The sequence below is a fragment of the Mastigoproctus giganteus genome, chromosome 12 (assembly GCF_048544385.1).
Source record: "Mastigoproctus giganteus isolate SK-2022 chromosome 12, ASM4854438v1, whole genome shotgun sequence".
In the NCBI taxonomy this organism is placed as follows: domain Eukaryota; kingdom Metazoa; phylum Arthropoda; class Arachnida; order Uropygi; family Thelyphonidae; genus Mastigoproctus; species Mastigoproctus giganteus.
In genome coordinates, this window is record NC_143586.1 from 85,387,115 (window position 1) to 85,411,794 (window position 24,680).

Genomic DNA, 24,680 nt, shown 5'->3' on the forward strand with positions numbered 1-24,680 from the left:
TTTATGATGTTGTTTATTCAGTTGCTACATGTGCGCAACTTTGTTTATGCGTATCAGGCGTGCCTCCTCGTTTTGTAATTGTGCTTTATTCCTTAAAAATGAGTAAAATACTTAAAAGGTGTGAAAAGGAAGCGTCCTGGTGAAGACACTGCAGTCAGAGAGAAAAAGAAAAGCAATTATCGATAGAGGCGGACTGGGTCAAAAATTCTTACCTGGGAAAATTTATAGTGGTCTCATACTATGGTTACTTAGGCGGACTAGCCATAAGCCTTACCGGGGTTTCCCCGGTAAGGCTTATGGCTAGTCCGCCTCTGTCGATAGAGAAAAAATATGAAATTGTGAAAAGCTTTGAGCGAAATGAAAGACCATGTGATATTGCACGTGCTACAGGCCTAAATGAGGCAACGGCGAAAAGCACATGACAATTGCAAACTTGACAGAAGGTCTCAGCTCAATTGAAAGGGGCTTAAAAATTTTAGAAAACATAAGACTACAACGAAGAACGCGTTATAGCTACAAAGCAAGGAATAAAAAAAAAATTATTAGCTTGCTACGAAGAAATTCTGCGTGAAAAAAAGAAGTCTCTATGTCGTCAGACGAATTTGTTAGATTTTATGAAGCCATCGACCTCGAAATAACTTTTTTACATAAGTCATTTATTTTTTTAATACATATTTTGTATTAATATGTATAAAGAACTGCAATTTTATTAATATTTTTCTTCTAAACTAGTTTTTTTGTTAGTCCTTGGTCCCAATTAAACAAAATTTATATGTATTTATATGCAAAGTTGTACCCCGACTTACGCGAATTCGACTTAAGCGATTTTCGTCGGACCCACCTATCGCGTAACTTCGGGGTATTACTGTATTTGATAAATTCACCTTTGTATAAATTCTACAGCATAAAAGTGAGTGACGATTTCTTGGGGACAAATGATGATAGTGAACAGGAACGTTCAGATGAAATTGTGGAACCTGTCAACAATGATGATGAACTATTGTTAATTCAACAACAAACATTATTATGGTCTGAAGATAAATATTTATGTACAGTAATGGGTCAGAAATCATCTCCAAGAAGTTTCCATATTTGATATACATGCAGAAGAACTTACTTATTTAGCTATATATTTGGGACATTCACAAAAATTTTAAAATGGATTGAAAATTACTCACTTTATGATGGCATCGAGTGAAATTCGTAGATCTGATCGTCATGGATAACTCCCAACATTTGCTATATATGGCAATGAAAATTATGCGAATGTGTACCACAGAAAATTTGCAAATTGCATTTAAATCAGTAGGAATAACAGCTAACATTACTCGTTCTACACTGGAATCGAGGCCCTGGGTGCCAAGCATTTCCATGGCCAAGCGATTCTCGTGCGATTGAAAAGCGTTTTTCTCTAAGCGACTAGGTTCTCTTTTGTTTTCTCCCTTGCTTATTAAACTTTTCCGTTAAGTAGCCCTTCTTTCTTAAAAGCACTAAGAAAAGAGCCCAGAAGAAGGAAAGAACCTTTTTCTTTAATTTAATTCGTCTTACTAACTGTACTAACCTATACGCTTAGCCACAAGCGGCACTGCTCCTGCCTCCCCGTGGCGGGGCCGGTAAAAATATATCCTCAGGACCAAAAGGAGCTAACATGGATACGAATAGTTATCCACCTTTAGAGCCATCAAGCTCAAGGTCAGAAATTCCTGACAACGACCGTGACACCAACAACCCCAAAAGGCTTAGAAGGGAACCTCAATGCCATGATGAATTACCAAATTTCTTGGTGATTCATTCTTTATCCTCCCAACCTATAGGAAAATTATCACCATTCTTGATTCAAAAATATTTGGAATAAATTACTGGATCACCAAAAATGGTGAAAAGACTACAATCCGGAGATCTCCTCATTGAAACTGCCACCGCTAAACATTCTGAGCGACTCTTAAACACAACATCATTTTGTGGGCTCACCGTATCAATTACTCCACACAGAACCTTAAATTCATCAAAGGGTGTAATCAGTGAGTGGGACCTAATTACAGTCTCCGAAGAAGAGCTACTTCAAGAACTAAGTAGTCAAAAAGTTACAAACGTGAAACGGATTATGACTAAAAAAGATGGAAATCTCACTCCAACGAGATCCATCATTTTAACATTCAGTATGTCCGACATACCATCCTCAATTAAAGCTGGCTATTTGAATTGTCGTATTAGACCATATATCTCGAATCCCATTCGCTGCTTCAAATGCCAGAAATACGGGCATTCGCAGCAGGCATGTAGAGGTGAGGCCATATGTCCCATCTGCGGCTCAAAAGATCACACTCACGCAGACTGCTCTGTCAAAACCCGTTTGTCCAAACTGCAAAGAAAGCCACCTAGCTTTTTCCAAAACATGTGAGCTATGGATTACAGGAAAGAAAATTCAAAAATACAAAATAAAGTCACCTTTCCTGAGGCACGTAGACAAGTTATGTCAACCCTGCCTAGTAGTCGTTCCTATGCAGCTCGCACTCGGAACTTCGTTTCTACTGCAGCTCAAACAGAAGTATCAGTTCCACCTAACACCTCTCTAGCGAACTGGCTCAAATTTACGCTTTCAACCTCAGAGAAAGAAAATACTCCAAAAAGAACTAGTGAAGCCACAAATACTCCAATCAGCATTCCTACTCATACCCCATCAGTCCCAGTTGGAAAAGAACAATTAAAATCGGAATCCCTCTCTAAAAAAACAGAATCTCCCTCCAAACGCATGGATGTAGATGAGCTGCTAGACAATGAGGAACCTATTCTAGAACTCCATGCAGATGACACCATGGATACTGGACGCCCCACATTCTCAAAAAAAAGGACCGGAAAAAATGTCCCACGTACAGAAAACAGTCAGATGAATCACCCTCAGGTAAACCTAAATAATGAATAAGATCATACAATGGAATTGCAGAGGACTAAGCACTCATTCTGATGACTTAAGAGATTTAATAGCTCAATTTACTCCCATAGGTGTATGCTTACAGGAAACATTCTTGTCACCCCAAGTGTTGCCAAAATTTTCAAGTTATACCATTTACAGACGAGATAGGAACTCAGTATCACCTGCATGTGGAGGAGTTGCTATTCTTGTTAACGATACCATCCAGGCCGATCCAATTGAGAACTACCCTAGAAGCTGTGGCAGTCGCCTTGCAGTTGGTACGTCATTTACCATTGTTTCCATTTATATTCCGCCATCTGCACCACTTCTGCTTTCAGAACTTGACAACCTCATTGCACACCTCCCAACTCCAATTTGTCTTTTTGGTGACTTTAATGGACACCATCCATTGTGGGGATTAGCCACAATGGATATAAGAGGCAAATTGATGGAGGAATTCATGCATAATAATGATCTTAATTTATTAAATTCTGGATCTTCTACCTACATCCACTTAGCAACCGGATCTGCTTCTGCAACAGACTTGTCAATTTGTTCACCATCCATATTTCCAATCATGACATGGTCGGTATTAACTGATCCCTTCAACAGTGATCACTTTCCAATTATTTGCTCGCTACAAACAGGGGTAACTTAAAATCCTGACCAACGATCCACTTGGCAGTTTAAAAAGGCAAACTGGGGTGGCTATTCTGCCCAGATACGCTTAGAGAGACTTTATGTTGAAAGACAACATATTGATGATGTAAACACTTACATAACCAATCAGATTCTGACTGCAGCTAAGGCCTCCATTCCAAAATCCACACCATATCGAAAACACAGAAATCACTGGTGGAATACAGATTGTTTAACTGCCAAACAGGAAAAAAAACGCGCCTGGAATCATTTCCACAAGTATCCCACCACTAGTAATCTAATTGCTTTTAAAAGACTAAAAGCAAAAGCTAGACAAGTTAGGCGGAAAGCGAAACAGGATTCATGGATTGCTTTTGCCTCCACCATTACCAAAGACACGGACACACAAGTCATCTGGAAAAGAATACAGGCACTAAATGGCAAATTTGCTCGGCTGCCCTCTCCGATACTTCATTGGAAAGGGAAAGACATTTCTACTCCTGAAGAAGTTGCAAATGCATTAGCAGAATCATTTGCAAAAATCTCAGCTTCTGCCACCTACACCTCCACCTACCAGAACATCAAAGCAGGTGCAGAACGGTATAAAATTAACTTCTCCATGCGCCGCTCATTCCCGTACAACTAACCGTTTACGTTAATAGAACTTCAAGAATCATTACACAGATCTTCCAATAGTGCTGCAGGTCCAGATGGAGTTCATTACATTATGTTAAAGCATTTACTTGGAGAAGACTTGAGAACCCTATTAATTTTTTACAATCGGATCTTCTCTGAAAATGCCTATCCAACTTCATGGCACCATTCGTTCATTATCGCCTTACCAAAACCATGAAAAAATTCTTCCTGTGTTGAAAACTACAGGCCAATATCTCTTATGAGCTGCATGGGAAAAATTTTCGAAAGAATGGTTCATACTAGGCTTGCTTACATCCTGGAGTCAGAGAATCTCCTTCCAGATCACCAGTATGGCTTTCGAAAAAATAGATCAACCCTCGATGTGCTCATTAAAGCTGAGTCTCATATCCGAAATGCCTTTGTCATGAAACAACATCTAGTCATGGTCAATTTAGATCTTGAAAAGGCATTTGATACTACATGGCGGCATGGTATTATTATGGACCTTTACCATCTGGGGTTTAGGGGTCATTTGCCAGAAATAATTCAGAATTTCCTGCAATTGCGCTCTTTTCAAGTCCGATACAAAAACGTCCTCTCTACATCTCACATTCAGGAAGAGGGAGTCCCGCAGGGATCAATACTCAGTCCAACACTGTTTTCAATCCGAGTTAGCAGCATGATACAAGATATCCCAAAAACTGTTCAAACTTATATGTATGCAGATGATCTTACCATTTCCTGTCAATCTCAAAGTATGAATACCATTGAATGGCAGCTACAACTTGCCATAACCAAAATAGAATCCTGGACTTCACGGAATGGTTACAGACTGTCAGAAAAGAAATGCACTGTCACTCACTTTTGCAAGAAGCGAGCTCTCCATCCCAAACCTGAACTACAAATACACAATACTCCAATCCCGCTTGTTAATACCATTAAATTTCTCGGACTAATATTAGACTGCAAACAAAATTTCCAAGCTCAAATCACTTATTTGAGAACTTCTTGCTTAAAGCATTTGAATATACTTTGTTCGGTCTCATCTATGTCTTGGGGAGCTGATCGGTGTACTTTGCTGCATCTCTATAGAAGTTTAATCCGTTCACGGTTAGATTATGGTTGTCCAGTGTATGACTCTGCCAGTAGCACTACTTTAAAATGGCTAAATATGATCAATCACAGTGCTCTGAGGACTGCGCTGGGAGCTTTCAGGACTTCTCCAATCCAAAATCTATATATTGAAGCTCATGATCCCCCATTACACCTGCGTAAAAAAATACCATTGCTTCACTACGCTGCTAAGATCCAGAGTCTACCCTCGCACCCAAGTTGGGAGTATCTCTATAATACTCGTTGGGAAGCCTTCTATGAGAGCAAGCCAAATGAAAATAGACCCACCTCTCTCAGGATCAAAGAGCTTGTTCAGACTTGGAATGTCAATTTAAATGAAATCTTCCAAGACACAACTACACCTGTTGCTCCTTGGACTTATGTGTCTGTCTCTCAAGATACACAGTTCCTCCAGTAGGGGAAAAATATACCTTCCTGCAATATCAGACAGTTACATTCAGCTCATGCTATGAACAACCATGCCTGTAAATTTATACGGATGGTTCAAAAACTGAGAGTATGGTAGGTGCTGTGGCAGTTTTTCCTTTATGTACAAGTTCAGCCACACTACCGCTTGCTTGCAGCATCTTCACAGCTGAATTATATGCCATTAAGTTAGCACTTAGTAAGATAATTGAGCTTTCCATCTCATCTGCCATAATTTACACAGATTCTCTTAGTGCTGTCTCTGACATAAGGAAGAATTCCTCCATTTCTCACCCTACATTGAAACAGATTCATTCCCAGCTATTCGCTTGCAGTGCGTCCAATCAGGCAATCAGTTTTTGCTGGATCCCTGGCCATTCAGGCATTCCGAGAAATGAAAGTGCTGACTTTGCCGCTAAACATCCTCAATCCGCTCTCTCACAACATCCTCAGGTTCCTTTCTCTGATTTTAAGTCTGTCATACGCAAAGCCTGCTACGATAAATGGTCACAGACCTGGAATAGTGATACTACCAATAAATTTTACCAGATAAAAGAAGATCCAAAGCTGTGGCCGTCTGGCTTCCGAAGAAACACACGAGAGGAAGTGGTACTGGCAAGACTCAGAATTGGACACACTCACCATACTCATCTCTTCCTATTATTGGGTGAAAGCCCACCACAGTGCTCATCCTGTCAGACGCAACTTACAGTCCGTCATTTCCTGGTTGATTGTCCCTTACATTCAACCATCCGATCAAACACTTTTCAGTCACTCTCTACATTGAATATATCACCTGATTTATCTCGCATCTTAGGAAATGAAGCAAATATTGAAGAACTTTTATTATATCTAAAACATATTGGTTTGTACAGAAGCATATAATTTAATCTCTCTAACAATATGCTATTTGTCAATTAACGATGAAGAGATACAATTTGGCCTTAGTAGCCCTTGTGTCGTTAAACCGAACTATAACAACAACACTGGAATCGAAAGAATTTATAAACAAGTCATTAGAGATTGCACCAGAATTATGGCATTCACTACAATTTCATGAATTAGTACAAGTTGTTCAACAGTCCAGTAGTTTTCTAAAGTTCTTACAAAAATAGGTAATGGAGAAGCATTATTACCAGATAAACTTAAAATTATAGAATTGAGATTTGTTACCAAAGAAGATGCTACTAATTTATGACCGCAAGGGATTCGAAATAAAATTCATAAAATGTCAGTGACTGAAACTGCAGGACTTCCACACATTCTACAATTATTGAAAGGAAAACCGTACATGATTACTACAAATATAGATGTAGTCTGGATTGGTAAACGGTGCAATCGGTACTTTAGTATATTTCGACTTTGAGGATGACGAAACAGTTAAACGAGTATGGATAAAATTTCCTGAGTCAAAAATAGGACATACCCTTCAATCTCGTTATAAACAATATGTGAAAGAAACATTTACTTAGTCAATCCGTACCTATTATAAAACGATCAACTAAGATTCCATTCAAGAACAATAGGAAATTAACATGTAGATGTATACAATTTCCTTTAGTATGTGCTTGTGCTTTGACTATACATAAATCTTAAGGAGGAATCTTCAACAAAGTTTTTTTTTTTTTTTGGTAGTTGTTGGCGCATAGGCTTCTGTGGCCATAATGCACCTCCCAAGGTTTTTGCAGTACTTTGATCCAAGCCCAAGGCAGGAATCGAACCCGCGACCTTTGGGTTGCCAGGCAAGCACTTTACCCACCCGGCTAGCCCGGTCAGCTCAACAAAGTTGTATATAATTATGAGATGAGATAGATAATCAACAGCAACTTGTATACGTGGCATTATCTTGAGTGACCTCATTGCAAGGTTTATATATCAAAAATCCCCATGACAATTTCACATTTCACCACAGCAAAACTACTAGTAATATAGAACTTCATGCTGAACTAGATTGCTTGAAAAATAATAAGCTACCGTCTCTACAGGATCAACTACAAGATTTCATACAAAGTGGTATTCTATATCGTCAATGAATGTACAAAGTTTATGGGCCCATGTTCAAGGTATTGAAACAGACACAATCTTATAGCTATACAAAATATTGATATTAAGTGAAACGTGGTTGGATAATAATGAACATATATTACTTAAACCATTCCAATGTGTGACTCAATTTAAAAGGTTGGATGTTCGTAGTGGTGGTGGTGCGATATATCAATGTGAAGGTTCACCCATCATCAGTACACCATCTTTGCACAACATAATAGCAGCAATGCGACAGCAGTATCAGAAAAAACTGGAGACGTTTGTGGATCTTTGTGCAAATTCAATAGTGAATATATTTTCATCATTGCCATATATATCACTCCAGGGATGTCATTAGATATAATTCAAAAATTCATAAACAAGAATTTGATGGTATATTCCATTGAAGGTGCAAAATTAGTGGAAGAGCCACTGGATCGTATACTTATAGTTGTCGCTGGTGATTTCAATCTAGAATTAAATTCTGAGGCTGGAAAGAAGTTTTGTAAATTTATGAAAGATGACTTCAATTTAAATATTGTCAAATACTTTAGTAAATACTACATGTAATGGAATGACAATCGATGGAATATTCACTCGGGAATTAAAATCATTTGAGTATCAAAATTATATATCTTATTTCAGTTACCATAGACCAATAATTTTAGTATTATTATAATATATTTTATATGAATTATTTCATTGTACACTAGTACAATGAAAAATTCCATTCATTGTACTGAAATTATTATTTCAATAAAAATAATGCAGCAATACTTTATTTATTTTACTGCACCAGTTTCATAATGAATTCCTGCAGTAAAGACGTTTTTAACAGCTGCTGCTGTGACATTATCAGTGACACTATCAGTCTCAGAGTAGAGTGGCAGCAACTCATTATGTACCTGGTGCATATATTTTTTTTACCCCTTTTTGGCTGATAATGTATAAACTTGCTTTCTTAAAGACTTCTCACAAATTTTAAAGAGGGCTGCTTGTCCATCAACATTTATTCTTGCTTTTCAGCTCCAAAAACCTAGAACATGAGCCATTAAATCACTCGTATTCATGATCTGATCAGGAATGGTGGTGTAGAGGTTTTGTGGCACAAGGGCAACTGAGGCCAAAATGTGCCTATTAAAATATTTGGAACGGTACCGGAGTTTGCCTTATTTGATATCGCAAACGCAAAGATATTCGACGAGGCTAGTGGGAGCCAGACGTGTTCGAAGCTGCTAAGTGGATTTTCTTATTTATTGATTTGAAATTATTGTTTTTCTAAAACTTTTGATTTAAATTTAGTAGTATAGCATTATTTTGTGATTTTCTGATTAATCTGGTGTATTTATTCTTTACACAGCCTTGTAATTGCATAAAAGTATCGGTAAGGGTATCAAATCCACGTGTTACAAGTTGCAGCTCCACTGAACGAGAAGTTTTTTAGCCATATTTAGCCGCTTTATTGACCAATTGTTACATCAAATTAACATTAAACTAATAGATTAACAGTAGCCACTGGCAGAGGTGAAAGTGATTCTTGCACTGCTTCTATTGGAATGAGCAGCAGCCTGGAAAACAAGATGTAGGGGATTTCAGAGACTGCTGGGAGTCGTTGCAGTACAAGTAAACACATGGGTTGAGGTAGCTAAGAATAAGAACAGGTGCATGTATACTTGCGTGTACATCAATGCTAGGAGTTTGGTAAATAAATTTGATAAATTTGAGGTATTGCTCAAAGCATCAAACGCTGATATTGTTGGGATATCAGAGACATGGTGTCGCACAGATATAAGGAATGCAGAACTGGAATTTGGGGAGTACGTCTACAGAAAGGATAACCAGGATAGGAAGGGAGGAGGGGTTATGCTATTAGTTAAGAAATACATAAAATCCAAGGAAGTGAAGCCAGTCGACATCGCTGGACAGTGCAGTGTCGAGTCAGTTTGGTGTGACATAAGCATTGGGAGATCAAAATTGAGTAGGAGTGTGCTATAGGCCTAATGACTCTGATGAGTATAAAAAGAAAATGTACAGGGAAATAGAGTGGGCCAGTAAATCAGAGAGTTATAATGGGGGATTTTAATTTCCCAGACATTGACGAGAATTTTTTGGGTTGGTCACTCACACACTAGCAAGGCATTTGTGGATTTATTGGATGATGTTTTCTACATCAGCATGTTCAGGAGGCAATTAGAAGGAGTAATATTCTTGATTTGATTACCAGTAGTGATTCTTCATGCATTAAGAATCTGCAGATAAAGGAACCACTAGGTGGCAGTGATCACAGTGTGCTGAAGTGGGATTTACTCAAAGAGGTAACTACCATCAGGGGTAAAGGGAAGGGTTATTGCTTTCATAAAGGCAACTACGATGGTCTGAGACTGTATTTAAATTCTATACAGTGGGACCAACTGATGATGTTACCAACAGCAAATTCAAAGTGGGAAGCATTCAGAGAACTTATCTTGGAAGCTACTAGACTTTACATACCAACTAAGAAATATTGTTCAAGGTTCAGGCTTAGATGGATGTCAGATGAACTAATGAGACATGTGGCAGAGAAGAAAAATGCATGGGATACATATAAATTAACACTTGACACAGAAGCCTATGATAGATATAAGCTGGTCTGTAACCAAGTCAAAAAGGAAGTTAGGCAGGCAAAGGCAGATTATGAGAAATCTTTGGCAAAGGAAAACAGCAAAGTGTTCTTTACTTATGTAAACTTTAGAAGGAAGGGGATGAATCAGATTGGTCCACTTGATATCGATGGTTCAACTGTTGATGATCCTGCTCAGGTGGCTAACAAACTAAATGAATATTTTGCCTCGACATTCACACATGAGGAGTCATTCAGCGAGGGGGATGCCAGACATGTATTCAACTCTGGCAGTAAGCTAGATAATCTTGTAATAACTAAGAGTAAAGTGGAGGAGAAATTGTTGAAGATAAACACAAGAAAGGCACCTGGGGTAGATGGGATCGATCCAGTTATATTAAAGGAGGCAGCAAAGGAAGTAAGCAAACCCTTAGCCATAATTATGAGAGCTTCCTTGGACTCAGGGGAGGTACCCATAGACTGGAGATGTGCAAATGTGACCCCAATTCACAAAGGAGGATCAAAGGCTGACACAAGTAATTATAGACCTGTGAGTTTAACTTCTGTTCCAGGAAAATTAATGGAGGCACTGGTTAAAGAAGCACTGCAGGATCATCTAGACAAGACTTCAGTTATAGCTCAGACACAGCATGGTTTTGTTAAGGGGAAGTCTTGCCTGACCAATTTGATTGGATACTATGATGCAGTCACAAAAGAACTGGATGCAGGGAATAACTCTGATATTTATACTTGGAACTTAGAAAGACTTTTGATCCTGTTGCACATGGAAGACTGCTGCACAAATTGGAGCAGTGTGGCTTTGGAGGCAAATTGCTGCTATGGATAAAGGGGTGGATGAGGGGGAGAAGACAGAGTGGTAATCAATGGACACTGCTCATCGTGGACTAATGTTATTAGTGGAGTCCCTCAGGGTTCAGTGTTGGGTCCATTATTGTTTTCTGTATTTATAAATGATAGTGATGATGCTGTATCAAGCTTAATGTCCAAGTTTGCAGACGATACAAAGGTTGGCATGGTTGTTAAGGACACTAATGACGCTATGCTGCTGCAACAGGATCTGGAAAGGTTGAGCAGATGGGCTGAGAAGTGGCAAATGAAGTTTAACATTGACAAATGTAAAGTACTACATATGGGAAACAGCAATCCCAGAGCAACGTATCAACTCTGTGGTGCTACACTGACAGTGGTAGAGAATGAAAAGGACCTGGGGGTGATTGTGCAGGCAGATATGAAGTTCTCTGAGCGGTGTAGATGGGATGGAAGAGTAGCTCATGGTGTATCGTCAATGATATACAGGAGGAATGAAGTGGAAGTTTTTTTTTTTTTTTTTTTTGGTTGATGCTGCATAAGCTTGCTTTCTTGCATCATATGCCTCTACTAATGCTATTATTAGATATATTCATAAAGTCTAATTTGTTTGAGATAAGCAAAAACTCATCCAGATTGGCATTGTTTCCCAATAGGTGGGTTAGTGATAAAGGCATTTGAGTCAGAGAGGAAGGAAGTATTTCTGATATGGGAATAATACAAACAGTCTAACAGAATATGTTGAACTGTAAGTTGTGATGAACAATGCATGCATATAGGAGGGTCATCGCCCATGCGCAGGAACAAGTAGGTCAGGTGTGTGTGCCCTATGTGCAACCTTGCCAGTATTACTTCTTCATGCCTGTTTTTCCTCAAGCTGGAGCTCCATATTTGTGGTTCATGTTTTAATTTCAAATAATTTGTTTGCATGTGTCTTCCAAATATTTAACCACTAGTCCCTACAGATATGTCAGATATGTTTTAGAAAATCTATATAGGGTACTTGGTAAGCTGGAGGTGCATTGCTCTTTGGGTGCTTGGCTGCCTGGTCTGCTGTTTCATTACCTGTGATGCCAGCATGCCCTGGAATCCAACAGAAACAGTATGGTTCAGATTTCTCAAATGATTTAGATAAGACCGGATTTCTTTTACTATGGGATATCGGGTTGAGAAATTGTTATTCATTGCAGAAAGCACACTCATGGAGTCTGTATATATTAAACTATTATTGTTGAGACAGATGTTGATATTGTCTATAGCTATATGGATTGTATAAAGTTCTGCAGTATAACTGCTACATTCAGCCGGGAGAGATACAGATACTGTAAATGAGGGAAAGACCTATGGCAGCATCTGATTTTGAGCCATCAGTATATATTAAGCAGCTCTGCGCATTGCAAGCAGCATGTCGTTCATGCAGTTGCCTGATGTAACAGTTTTCCAGGGACTTTTCCCCCCCCCATTGTTCGAAATAGGTGTCACAGCAAGATGGGTTTGAGGACCAAGACAGATCAGGTATTTCGATTTCTTTCAGGTTGTTTTCAAAATGAACATTCCAGCAATGCATCAACTCTTGTAGTCTAATACCAGTTGGTCTATTTTCAGTGGGTTTATTGTTATAGAATGTTATCCTTTCAGGATTGAAAAGTAGCAGTTGATTTGGATGATCTGAAAGGCTTTTAACCCTGGCTACATAGGTGAGCAGTAATATTTTCCTTCTGAGGAGGAGTGGTGGTTCGTTTGCCTCTATATAGAGGCTTTGGACCGGGGATGTTTGAAAAGCTCCAAGAGCAGTGTGAAGAGCACTGTGTTGTATGGTATTCAGTCTTGTAAGTACAGTTTTCCTAGCAGAGTCATATACTATTGAACCATAATCTAGACGTTACCTGATGAGTGAACGATACAAATGCAGGAGAGTATCTATCTGAACCCCATGCCATGGCAGAAATGGCTCTGAGTATATTGAGTTTTTTCAAGCAGAGAGTTCTGAGATAAGTTGTGTGTGTGTGGCAAAATTAAGTTTAGTATATAATATTAAACCTAAAAAGCAGATATTGCTGGCAAGAGGGATTGGTTGGTTTTTTAATTTAAGTTCAGGCTCTGGATGTAATCTGCAGATTTTACAGAAATGAACTGCAATTGTCTTTTGCTTTGACAGGCGATAACCATTTTGTACAGTCCATGTCTCTAACTTATTTATGAAAAGTTGTAACTGTCTCTCTATGCTGTTAATGGTTGTTGAATGGCATGATATAGCAAGATCGTCGGCATACATATATATTTCTACGGTTTTGGGAATATTCTGCGTCATGGTGTTGTTTAGCCTAATTGCAAAGAGGGTAGGACTAAGTATGGACCCTTGGGGCACCCCTTCTTCTTGAATAAAATATTGTGAAAGTACATTCTGGTGACGAACTTGAAAGGTTCTGCACTTAAGAAAGTTCTGGATGAATTGAGGTATGTGTCCTCTCAACCCTAGAGCATACAGCTCTCGAAGAATGCCATACCTCCATGTGGTATCGAATGAATTTTCAATATCTAGACTCGCCATTACCAGATGTTCATTTTTAACATATGCATTGCGAATGTTAGTTCCAAGCAGGATCTATTTTGTCAGAAACCATATTGGCTGATATTTAGCAGCATTTTGCTTTCTAGGATCAATTTTAATCTCCTATGTATCATTTTTTTATAGGGTTTTACTTAAACACATGGTTAGTGAAATTGGTCGGTATTTTTGTGGAAGCGACTGATCCTTTCCTGGTTTTGGAAAGGCAAAAATTACAGAATGATGCCATGAGGAAGGATAAACACATTCAAGAAATATCCGGTTGTAGAACACTAGTAATAATCTTAAAGCTGTATTATTTAAATGTTTAAGCATTATATAGTAGATTCCGTTCGGTCCTGCTGTGCTGTTTGTTGATCTGTTCAGAGTTTCTTGGAGTTTAGCTAGGATCAATGGCTGATTATAACGAAGGGATTGGGTGATGTTGAAATTTAATTTATATTTTTCTGCAGAGGTTTTGATTTTTAGGAAAGAATTGTCATATGCAGATGCTGATGATATTTGACTGAAAGTCTCTCCAAGGAAATCGTCTATTTCCTTTGGGGAAGACAGTTCTCATCCATTCTTAATCAAGATTGGAGCAGAAAAAGGAATGCACTTATTATTTAATTGTTGGATTTTCTTCCATATTAGCCGACTGCTGGTGTCCTTCATGATGGTACTGGCAAATCTTATCCAGGATTCTTTTTTGGCTTGTCTTCTGATTTGTCGTGCGCTTTCCTTTTTTTTTTTTTATATAAAATGAGGTTGGCTGTTGCAGGAAACCTACGAAATAGGTTCCAAGCTTTATTTTTTTCTTGTTTTGCACTATTACAGGCCTCACTCCATCAGTGTTTTGCATGTCTTTTTTGGTTTGCAGAGGATTTAGGAATTGCCTCAGAAGCTGCTGCCAAATTTGTGTGGTGATGTTCTTGGTGACTTCATCTATTGGTTGTGATTTAATAAATTGATCATCAAAATAAACACAGACTGAATATTTTGTCCAATTTGCTTTTGTGAATTTCCATTTTACTCTGTAATCTGGACAGTGGGATTGTTTTGTTTGTACTTTACATATAATTGGAAAATGATCGCTGTTGTGTGGATTATATAAGGTTGACCACTCCATACTGGGGAACAGTATGGGAGAACAAATTGATGGATCAATTGTTGAAGTAAAGCCTGTGGGTACATGGACATAAGTGTGATGGCCAGCATTTAGTAAGGTTAACTGCTGTTGATTCAGTAATGTCTCTATCTGATGTCCTCTTTTATCCATGCATGAAGATCCCCACAATGGGTGATGCCCATTGAAATCTCTAAAAAGACAGAAAGGTGCTGGCAATTGTGCTATAAGATTTTCTAGTTCTTTTAGCATGAAAAATATATTTGGTGGGAGGTATATTGAAACAAGAGTTAGTGTTATTCCAAGTGCAATACGCACAGCAAGAATCAGGAATGATCTATATTTTAATTATCTATGCAGAAGTTGCTAGAGAAATTGGCATTTCTTAAGGGACATGTCACTCAATTTTAACAGAATATTTGAGAATGCAATACACTTTGCTGAGGGTTGTGCCTCATTCTCACTGATGATTACAGAGAGCAGAAAGTTCTTGTACATCTAGATATTTTTCAACATTCTGTTGCTGCTGACCCACACTTTGTTTGGCTCTTGATTGAGCCAAATCAAGCTCAATCAAGCTTAATAAGTAGTGCCTCACGAGGCACTACTTATTAAGAATTTGAACCATAATACTACAAAACAGCTCTACAGTAAAACCACAATACTATTCTAAGAAAAAACTAGAAAAGTGGGGCTTGAGGAATTGGCATTTGCATCATGCTAATATCTCTGCACACCCAACACTTTCCAATCATGAATTTCTTTTGAAGCATTCCATCATTATGGTCCCCTCCACCCTGCTCACCAAATTTAGCTCCCTGCTGATTTTTTGTTGCCAAGCTTAAATCCCTCTTGAAAGAGCCAGGTTTGCAACAACTGAGGATATTATTCAGAAAGGAACAGAGGAACTACAAAGTTGATAAGCTTCATCATCTACCAAATATTACTTCAGCCCCTGAAGTTTTTGATCATACCTCACATATTGTGTGTATTTTTTAACAGAGACAGAAAAAGGCAATCTGGGAGACCTGGGGCAAAAGTAATATAAGTACATCCCCATTACATGCAGGTGGTCAGTCTTCATAAATTTATAAAATTACTATTGCAACAATCTATGATTTGCATATATTTATTAATAAAATAATTTAAATAATACAATGAATACAATAAAATAAAAATATCAAAGAGAAAGAAGGAAACTTACAAATATTCGTTAATATCTAGAGACTTTGTTTCTATATAAACTGTGAAGAAAATAGATATTAGCATTAGTAGAGGCATATGATGCAAGAAAGCAAGCTTATACAGTATCAGTCAAAAAAAAAAAAAAAAAAAAAAAAAAAACTTCCCATTTCGCCCATCCATTTGCTCCAAAGGTTTGTCCAGTTCTTCCTTGAATTTATTTAACCTATCAACTTCCACAACGACAGATGGAAGTTTCTTCCATCAATCAACTACCCGCTGGCTAAAGGCAAATTTCCGCACATCTATTTGACAATGGTCTTAACTCAGGTTTGTAATCTGAGCAAGAGGAAGAATCTGATCAGCACTGAGACCACTCAATCCATTCAAGGCCTTATACACCTCAATCAGATCACCTCGCAGGTGCCTAATCTCCAGACACTGCAATGCAGAACTTAAGCCATTCTTCGTAATAGCATCCCTTTGTTCCACTCACCAGTCTTGTTGCCCTTCTCTGTACTCATTCCAGCAACACTACATCCTTCCTAAAATAAGGCTTCAAGACCTGTATGCAGACTTCAAGGTGTGGCCTGACCATTGCCTCATACAAGAGGATAATCACCTCCTTATCCCTCCTAGCAAAATTCCTGTATATCATTGACAAGACCCCATGATCTACTCTGGCAGCCTGTCTGCACAGCTCAGAAAACTTCATATCTGACTGCACAGTTACCCCTAGATGTCTTTCATTCTCCACTACCCTGAGTGTAACACCATGCAGTTGGTATATCTGGAGTTACTGTCACAGGTGTATTGCTAAAAAAAATAGTACCGGAATGCTTGTTCTCCAGAAGACTATATGATAACAGAACACTGACTGTACAGTAACTGAATCAGACTTCAGACTCATGGTTCATAGAACAACCAGTTATAGTGTTCAGCTCATGGCAAATAAAAATGCAGCGTTTGCACACACCACAGTATATATCTCATTCGTTAGATCACTTTATCTAACACATTGTACTTTAGTAAGAAATGTTCAAGTTGCATTGCGAAATTTATATTTTTGTTTTTAAATAAACTTTTAAAGAAATCCATTAATTTTAAAGATTACTATTAATATATATTTTTAGTAGCAATGGTTAAATTAATATTTCTCCCTCCCCTTTGATTATGCCATTATGTCATAATATTAGGTGTATAAATTTAATGATTTTCTATTATGACATTTAGAAAAAAAAAGTACCAGAACGTTGTTCCGGTGTGTTCCGGCCTGAATACATCACTGGTTACTGCTACTCATATGCAGTATTCTGCATTTATCAATGTTAAACTTCAGTTGCCACTTCTCAGCCCATCATCCCAAATTTTCTAGATCATGTTGCAGTAGCACACTGCCATTACTGTCATTAACAACCCTGACAACATTTGTATCATCTGCAAACTTCAACACAGCCTGATATACCTTCATCAATATCATTAATAAATATACAAAACAGTGGACCCAATACCAAACCCTGTGGAACTCCACTAATAACATTAGTCCGTGAAGAGCAGCACCCATTGATTACCACCCTCTGTCTTCTCTCACTCAACCATTCTTTTATCCATTGTAGCAACTTACCCTTAATACCATTCTGCTCCAATTTGTACAGTAGTCTTCCATGTGCAACAGTGTCAAAAGCTTTCCTAAAATCCAAGTATATGATATCAAAATTATTTTTTGCATCCAGTTATTTTGTGACCACGTCATAGTATCCAATCAAATTTTTCAGACAAGACTTCCCCTTAACAAACCCATGCTGTGTCTGAATGATCGTGCAGTGCTTCTTTAACAAGTGACTCCATTATTTTCCTTGAAACAAAAGTCAAACTAACAGATCTGCAATTACTTGTGTCACCCTTTGTTCCCCCTTTGTGAATTGGAGATACATTTGCACATCTCTAGTCCGTGGGGACTTCCCCTGAGTCCAAGGATGCACTCATAATTATGGCTAAGAGTTTGCTTACTTGCTTTGCTGCCTCCTTTAATATAACTGAATAGATCTCATCCACAGCAGGTGCCTTTCTTATGTTTAACTTCAACAATTTCTCCTCCACATTCCTCTCAGTTATTACAAAATCATTTAACTCCCTGTTAGAGTTTAATAAACATCTGGCCTTCTTGAATAACTCATCTTTTGTGAATGTAGATGCAAAATACTCATTTAGTTTGGCAGCTACCTGAGAATGATCATCTATAGTCACACCATTCATATCAAGTGGACCAATCTGTTTCCTTCACTTCCTTTTAGAGTTTATATAAGTAAAGAAGTCTTTGCTGTTTTTCTTTGCATTCTTTGCCAAAGATTTCTCATAATCTGCCTTCGCTTGCCTAACCTCTTTTGTGACTTGATCACAGACTATCTTATATCTACCATTGGCTTCTGTGTCGCCTGATAATTTGTATGCATCCCATGCATTTTTCTTCCCTGCCACGAGTCTCATTAGTTCATCTGACATCCATTTGGGCCTAAACCTAGAACATCAGTTGATACCACTGTATAGAATTTAAAAAATCTCTGAGAGCACTGTAGTCACCTTTATGAAAGCAAAAACCCTTCCCTTTACCCCTGTTGTTAGTAACATCTTTAAGTAATTCCCACATCAGTGCACTATGATCACTGCCAGCTAGTGGTTCCTTTATCTGTAAATTTGTAATGCATGAATAATCACTGCTGATAATCAGATCAAGAGTGTTACTCCCTATGGTTGACTCTCTAACATGCTGCTATAGGAAACAATCATCCAATAAATCCACAAACACCTTACTAGTGTGCGAATAAACAACTCACAAGTTCCAGTCAATATCTGGAAAGTTAAAATCTCCAATTGTAAGAAACTGATTTACGGGCCCACTCTATTTCTCTGCATAATTGTTCATTGTATTCATCAGAGTCATTAGGCCTATAACAAACTCCTACCCTCATTTTTGCTTTCCCAATGCTTATATCACACCACACTAAGTCAACATTGCTCTGTCCATCTATGTCAACTGGATGCACTTCCTTAGATTTTATGTTTGTTAACTAACAGCATAACCCCTTCTCACTTCCTATCCTGCCTATACTTTCTGTACACACTGTACTGAGAAGTAGCAACTGAAGATTAACATTGACAAATGCAAAGTACTGCATATCAGTAAAAATACCCCAAGAGAAACATACCAACTGTGTGATATTACATTTGGGGTGGTAGAAAATGAAAGAGATCTGGGAGTAATTGTGCAGTCATATATATAAAGTTTTCTGAGCAATGCAGACAGGCTGCCAGAGCAGGTCATGGGGTATTGTCAATAATATACAGGAATTTTGCTAGCAGGGAAAAGGAGGTGATTATCCCTTTGTAAGGCAATGGTCAGGCTACAGCTTGAGTACTGTGTACAGGTCTGGAGGCTTCATTTTAGAAAGGATGTAGAGTTGCTTGAGCGTGTAGAGAAGAGCAACAAGATTGGTGAGTGGAACTCTTATGGTCTTAACTCAGGTTTGTAATCTGAGCAAGAGGAAGAATCTGATCAGCACTGAGACCACTCAATCCATTCAAGGCCTTATACACCTTCAGTTCTGCAAATTGAAGCAGATGGATACTAGGCACTTGCGAGGTGATCTGATTGAGGTATATAAAGCCTTGAATGGGTTGAGCACGCTGAATTCTGATGGGATTCTTCCGCTTCTCAGATTACGAACCTGACGGGGCATAAATTCAAACTGAGGAAAGACAGTTGTAGAATAAATGTGCGTAGATTTGCCTTTAGCCTGCGGGTGGTTAATTGCTGGAACAAACTTCCATCTGTTGTTGTGGAAGTTGATAGCTTAAATGAATTCAAGAAACTGGACAAACTTTTAGAGGGAATGAATGTGTGAAATTGGTTTTTCTTTTTTTTTTGGCTGATGCTACATAAGCTCATACACCTGCTTTCTTACATCACAAGCTTCCATTACTGCTGCTGCTACTACTACTCCTCAAATTCCAATTTTGCATTCCTTATATCTGTGTGACACCATGTCTCTGATATCCCAACAATATTTGCCTTTGATATCTTGACCATCAGATCAAGAGTGTTACTCCCTCTGATTGCCTCTCTAACATGCTGCTGTAGAAAACAATCATCCAATGAATCCACAAATGCCTTGCTAGTGTGTGAATGACCAATCCACAAGTATAATTAAATAACAACCCACAAGTATAACTAATATAACTAAAAGAAAAAAAATATATCACAGATAGTTTATGTTTATATATTTAGAATAAAATCAAAGAATCATAGAAAATAAAAACAAAATATTTCGAAATATAATATACTGTACAGTAATTTTAACATTATAACATAAATAAAAATATGCAATGAAGTTGTATTATTTTAATTAAACATTTTCTCGCTTTTGCCGAACAAAATCATCAATAGTTTTATCATACTTAATATTTTCTGCAACATTATGTTCAATGGATACATTTGATACAAGAGTATCAAAAGTCTTTCTAAGCCCTGCATTCAGTTCCTTTGAGACCACAATACAATATCCAATCAAATTGGTCAGACAAGACTTCCCTTTAACAAAACCATGCTATGTCTGAGCTATAAATGAAGTCTTGTCTAGATGATCCTGCAGTGCTCCTTTAACCAGTGTCTCCATTAATTTCCCTGGAACAGAAATTAAACTAACAGGTCTGTAATTACTTGTGTCACCCTTTGTTCCTCCTTTGTGAATTTGGGTGACATTTACACAACTCCAGTCCATGGGTACCACCCCTGAGTCCAAGGAAGCTCTTATAATTATGGCTAAGGGTTTTCTTACTTCCTTTTTTTTGTCTCCTTTAATATAACTGGATAGATCCCATCCACCTCAGGTGCCTTTCTTATATTTACCTTCAACAATTTCCCCTCCACTTTGCTCTCAGTTATTGCAAAATCATCTAGTCACTGCAGAGTTTAATTCAACTCTGGCATTCCTCTCCCTGAATGTGTGAATGTAGATGCAAAATACTCATTTAGTTTTGTTAGCTACCTGAGCAGGATCATCCACAATTGAACCATCAATATCCAATGTACCAATCTGATTCATCCCCTTCCTTCTAGAGTTTACATAAGTAAAGAACTCTAAAAAAAAAAAAAAAATTTTCTGTTTATACTCCGGCACGACAACCAAGTCAGTAGAGTTTACAATAAATCGTCAATACAAATATTTATCATATTTAGTAGTCATGGGCTTGAACCCCGGTCCACTCAAGGAACGCGTGCTATGCACTCTCGCTCCTGACCACTGGGCTACGTCAGGCCTCTAACTGTTTTTCTTTGAATACCTTTGCCAAAGATTTCTCGTAATCTCCCTTTGCCTGCCTAACCTCCTTTGTGACTTGGTTACAGACCAGCTTATATCTATCATAGGCTTCCCTGTCACCCATTAATTTATATGTATCCATGCATTTTTCTTCTCTGCCACATGTCTCATTAGTTCATCTGACATCCGTTTAAGCCTAAACCTAGAACAATATTTCTTAGCTGGTATGAAAAGCCTAGTAGCTTCCAAGATTAATTCTTTGAATGCTTCCCTTTTTGAATTTTCTGTTGGTAACATCATCAGTTAATCCCACCATATAGAATTTAAATACTGTCTAAAAAATCCCTAGTCGCCCTTTACAAAGCATAAATCCTTCTCTTTACCCCTGATGGTAGTTACCTCTTTGAGTAAATGCCACTTCAGCACACTTTGATCACTGCCGCCTAGTGGTTCCTTAATGCATGAAGAATCACTACTAATAATCAGATCAAGAGTATTATTCCCTCTAGTTGCTTCCCGAACATGCTGCTATAGAAAACAATCATCCAATAAATCCACAAAAGCCTTGCTAGTGTGTGAGTGACCAACCCAAAAATTCCAGTCGATATCCGGGAAATTAAAATCCCCCATTATAAGACTCTCTGATTTACTGGCCCACTATTTCCCTGTTCAGTTGTTCATTATACTCATCAGAGTCATTAGGCCTATAACACACTCCTACTCTCAATTTTGATTTCCCAGTGCTTATGTCACACCAAACTGACTCAACACTGTACTGTCCAGCCATGTCAACTGGCTGTACTTCCATGTTATGTGTTTCTTAACTAATAGCATAACCCCTTCTCCCTTCCTATCCTGTCCTATCCATCGTTCCTGTACACATTGTACTTTCCAAATTCCATTTCTGCATTCCTTATATCTGTGTGACACCACGTCTCTGATATCCCAACAATATCTGCCTTTGATGTTTCGAGCAATACCTCAAATTCATCAAATTTATTTACCAAACTCCTAGTATTGGTGTACACACAAGCTTAGATGCACCTCTTCCTATTCTTAGCTACCCTAACACAGCCCATGTGTTTACTTGTACCACAATGACTCCCAGCAGTCTCTGAAATCCCCTACATCTTGTTTTCCAGGCTGCTACTCATTCCAATAGAAGCAGTGCAAGAATCACTTTCACCTCTGCCAGCGACTACTGTTAATCTATTAGTCCGTGTATTCCTCCCCCAAGCTAGTAGTTTTCAGACCCACCTAACATTGTCTCGATAGTATCAGCAAATATTCTTGCACCCTTTCTATTTAAGTGTATCCCATCCCTGCAGAAGCAGTCTCTCTCCTGTTAAGAAGCACAGATCAGGCTGAAAAAAATTCTATCCCTTGAGCCTTGCACAATCTTCTCCAGGGCCGAATTGATTACCAAGGACCTCATGGTGATATACTCCCTCCTATCGTGTTTCGGCAGAATTGCAGACACTTTAAAATTCAACCCTAATTCACAGCTTTTTTCAACAGTGACATGTACTTGTTAAGTAATTCTCCCAGTCTCCTACTCTTAATATCATTAATGCCAATATACAACGATATCACCTTTTGTGCCCTTAAAAGATGATATCTGCTTTACAACGTCATCAACCTTTGCCCCTGGCAGTTCTTCCTTCTGATATGTCTCCACTTTTGCCAACATTGCTACCAATGCTGTCTGATTATATATGCTAATGTCAAAAGATCTTTCTCTGCTTACATACTACCTTTCTGACAAAATAAGCTTTTTCTGAAAATGTTGAAAAAAAATGTAGCATTTTATTGTAATGCAAGTTCATTTTGATTATTTTTGTAAGAATAGTTTACCACTATTAATTCATATTTACTTTCTTTTAAAGTAAAGATGCAGGCTTTTATAATATATATAAATCCTAACTGTAAGTAATAAGTATACTGTTACATTATTACCTATTGATTCCATAATAAATTGCATATCTGTAAATAATACGAATTTGCCACTATAATAGGATTTGCACATATTTTATAACAAAGTCTAATGAAAGGCACTGATCTATCAAATTGTAAGTCTACCACCACAAATTAGAAATATGATGATACTTATTAGGAATATGGGTGCCATACCCCCCCAGTTTTGGTGCTTGCTGTCGTTTATCAGTATAGCACATGACAACCCAGTGATGATTTAAATCACAAAATGAGATGTCAAAAGTTGTAAAAACTAAGTTTGATAAGTGATCTATAACCTGATCTAATCTTGTTTGTAAATAATACAGTTTAACTGTAACAGAACTTACATTGATATTTTATAGCTTTTAATTACCTGTTGAGAAAAGTGCCAACAAATGTTTCTAACAAAAGAACAAATTGGGCATGCCGTCCCAGATGTGATGCTTCTTGGATACTTAGAACTATTAAATCAACAATCAGACTTGCAAGTGGAATCTCTTCAAATATAAGATCTTGTAGTGCTGTAAAGGAAGCTGTCTTACATGCACAGAAAAAATTATAAAATCTATAAATATATATGCACATTTAAATTTTGAGTATTCATATAATTATGGAACAGAAGTTCCTATTGTGGAAAGCATCATACTTAAATCAATAAACTAAATTTCACTTCCTATGTATATCTTAAAATGCTTGCACTCTGCTTTTGTTATCTTGTTTATTCCTATTTCATGTGCTAAAGCTATGACATTTCATATATTACATCCATTTTAAGGATAATATGACAGTGAAAATTTAAATAAATTTCAATGACAAAGATTTCATCAACTCCATTATTATTTGATATTTTTTTTTGCAGGAAAAACAGGTTAATGAGTAGTTTCAAAAAAATAATAAATATTTGTTTCTTGACTTATAATAATAACTCATTTAATTTCATACTTAAATAAATCTTGAAACCACCAATGAAATGCAAGAAATAACACTTTATTAAAATATAGTGGGAAATAGAGTATATGATGGAAACTTTATAAAGAATAGTAGCTAGAACACTGATAGAAATAAAATATACAGATAAATAATGAAAGCAATAAAAACAAATATACACCAAGAAGCTTTCGGAGTGATTGAAGACAGGAAAAAATGTCAGACTCAGTGGCACTAGAACTATTTCTATAATAAGATGTGAGTTCCACGATTGAGTATTGGAATCTACCACAGCTGTATGGAGTGCTTGCAACCAAGAGAGATGACGTGAATCATGTGTGTAGTCCAAAATTTCAACATTGGAATGTGGGTTATAATTGACACACTGCTCATACCAATTTTGCACAGAAAAAGCAGAGTGGGCAAATTTGGACTGGTGAACA

At 37.6% G+C, this 24,680-nt stretch overlaps 1 protein-coding gene across 6 annotated transcripts in view; it reads right to left on the reverse strand.

The window, feature by feature from the left end:
- Window positions 1–24,680, reverse strand: part of LOC150077241 (sorting nexin-19-like) — a 266,545-nt gene that overhangs the window by 77,250 nt on the left and 164,615 nt on the right. For 5 of the 6 annotated variants that reach the window (XM_090386300.1, XM_090386297.1, XM_090386298.1 and 2 more), the window contains one exon: window positions 23,684–23,831. The exons of the other annotated variant lie outside the window; for it this stretch is intronic. In XM_090386300.1, the coding sequence (XP_090242426.1) occupies window positions 23,684–23,831 (148 nt within the window). The remainder of the gene's footprint in view (window positions 1–23,683; window positions 23,832–24,680) is intronic. 6 annotated transcript variants of the gene reach the window in all.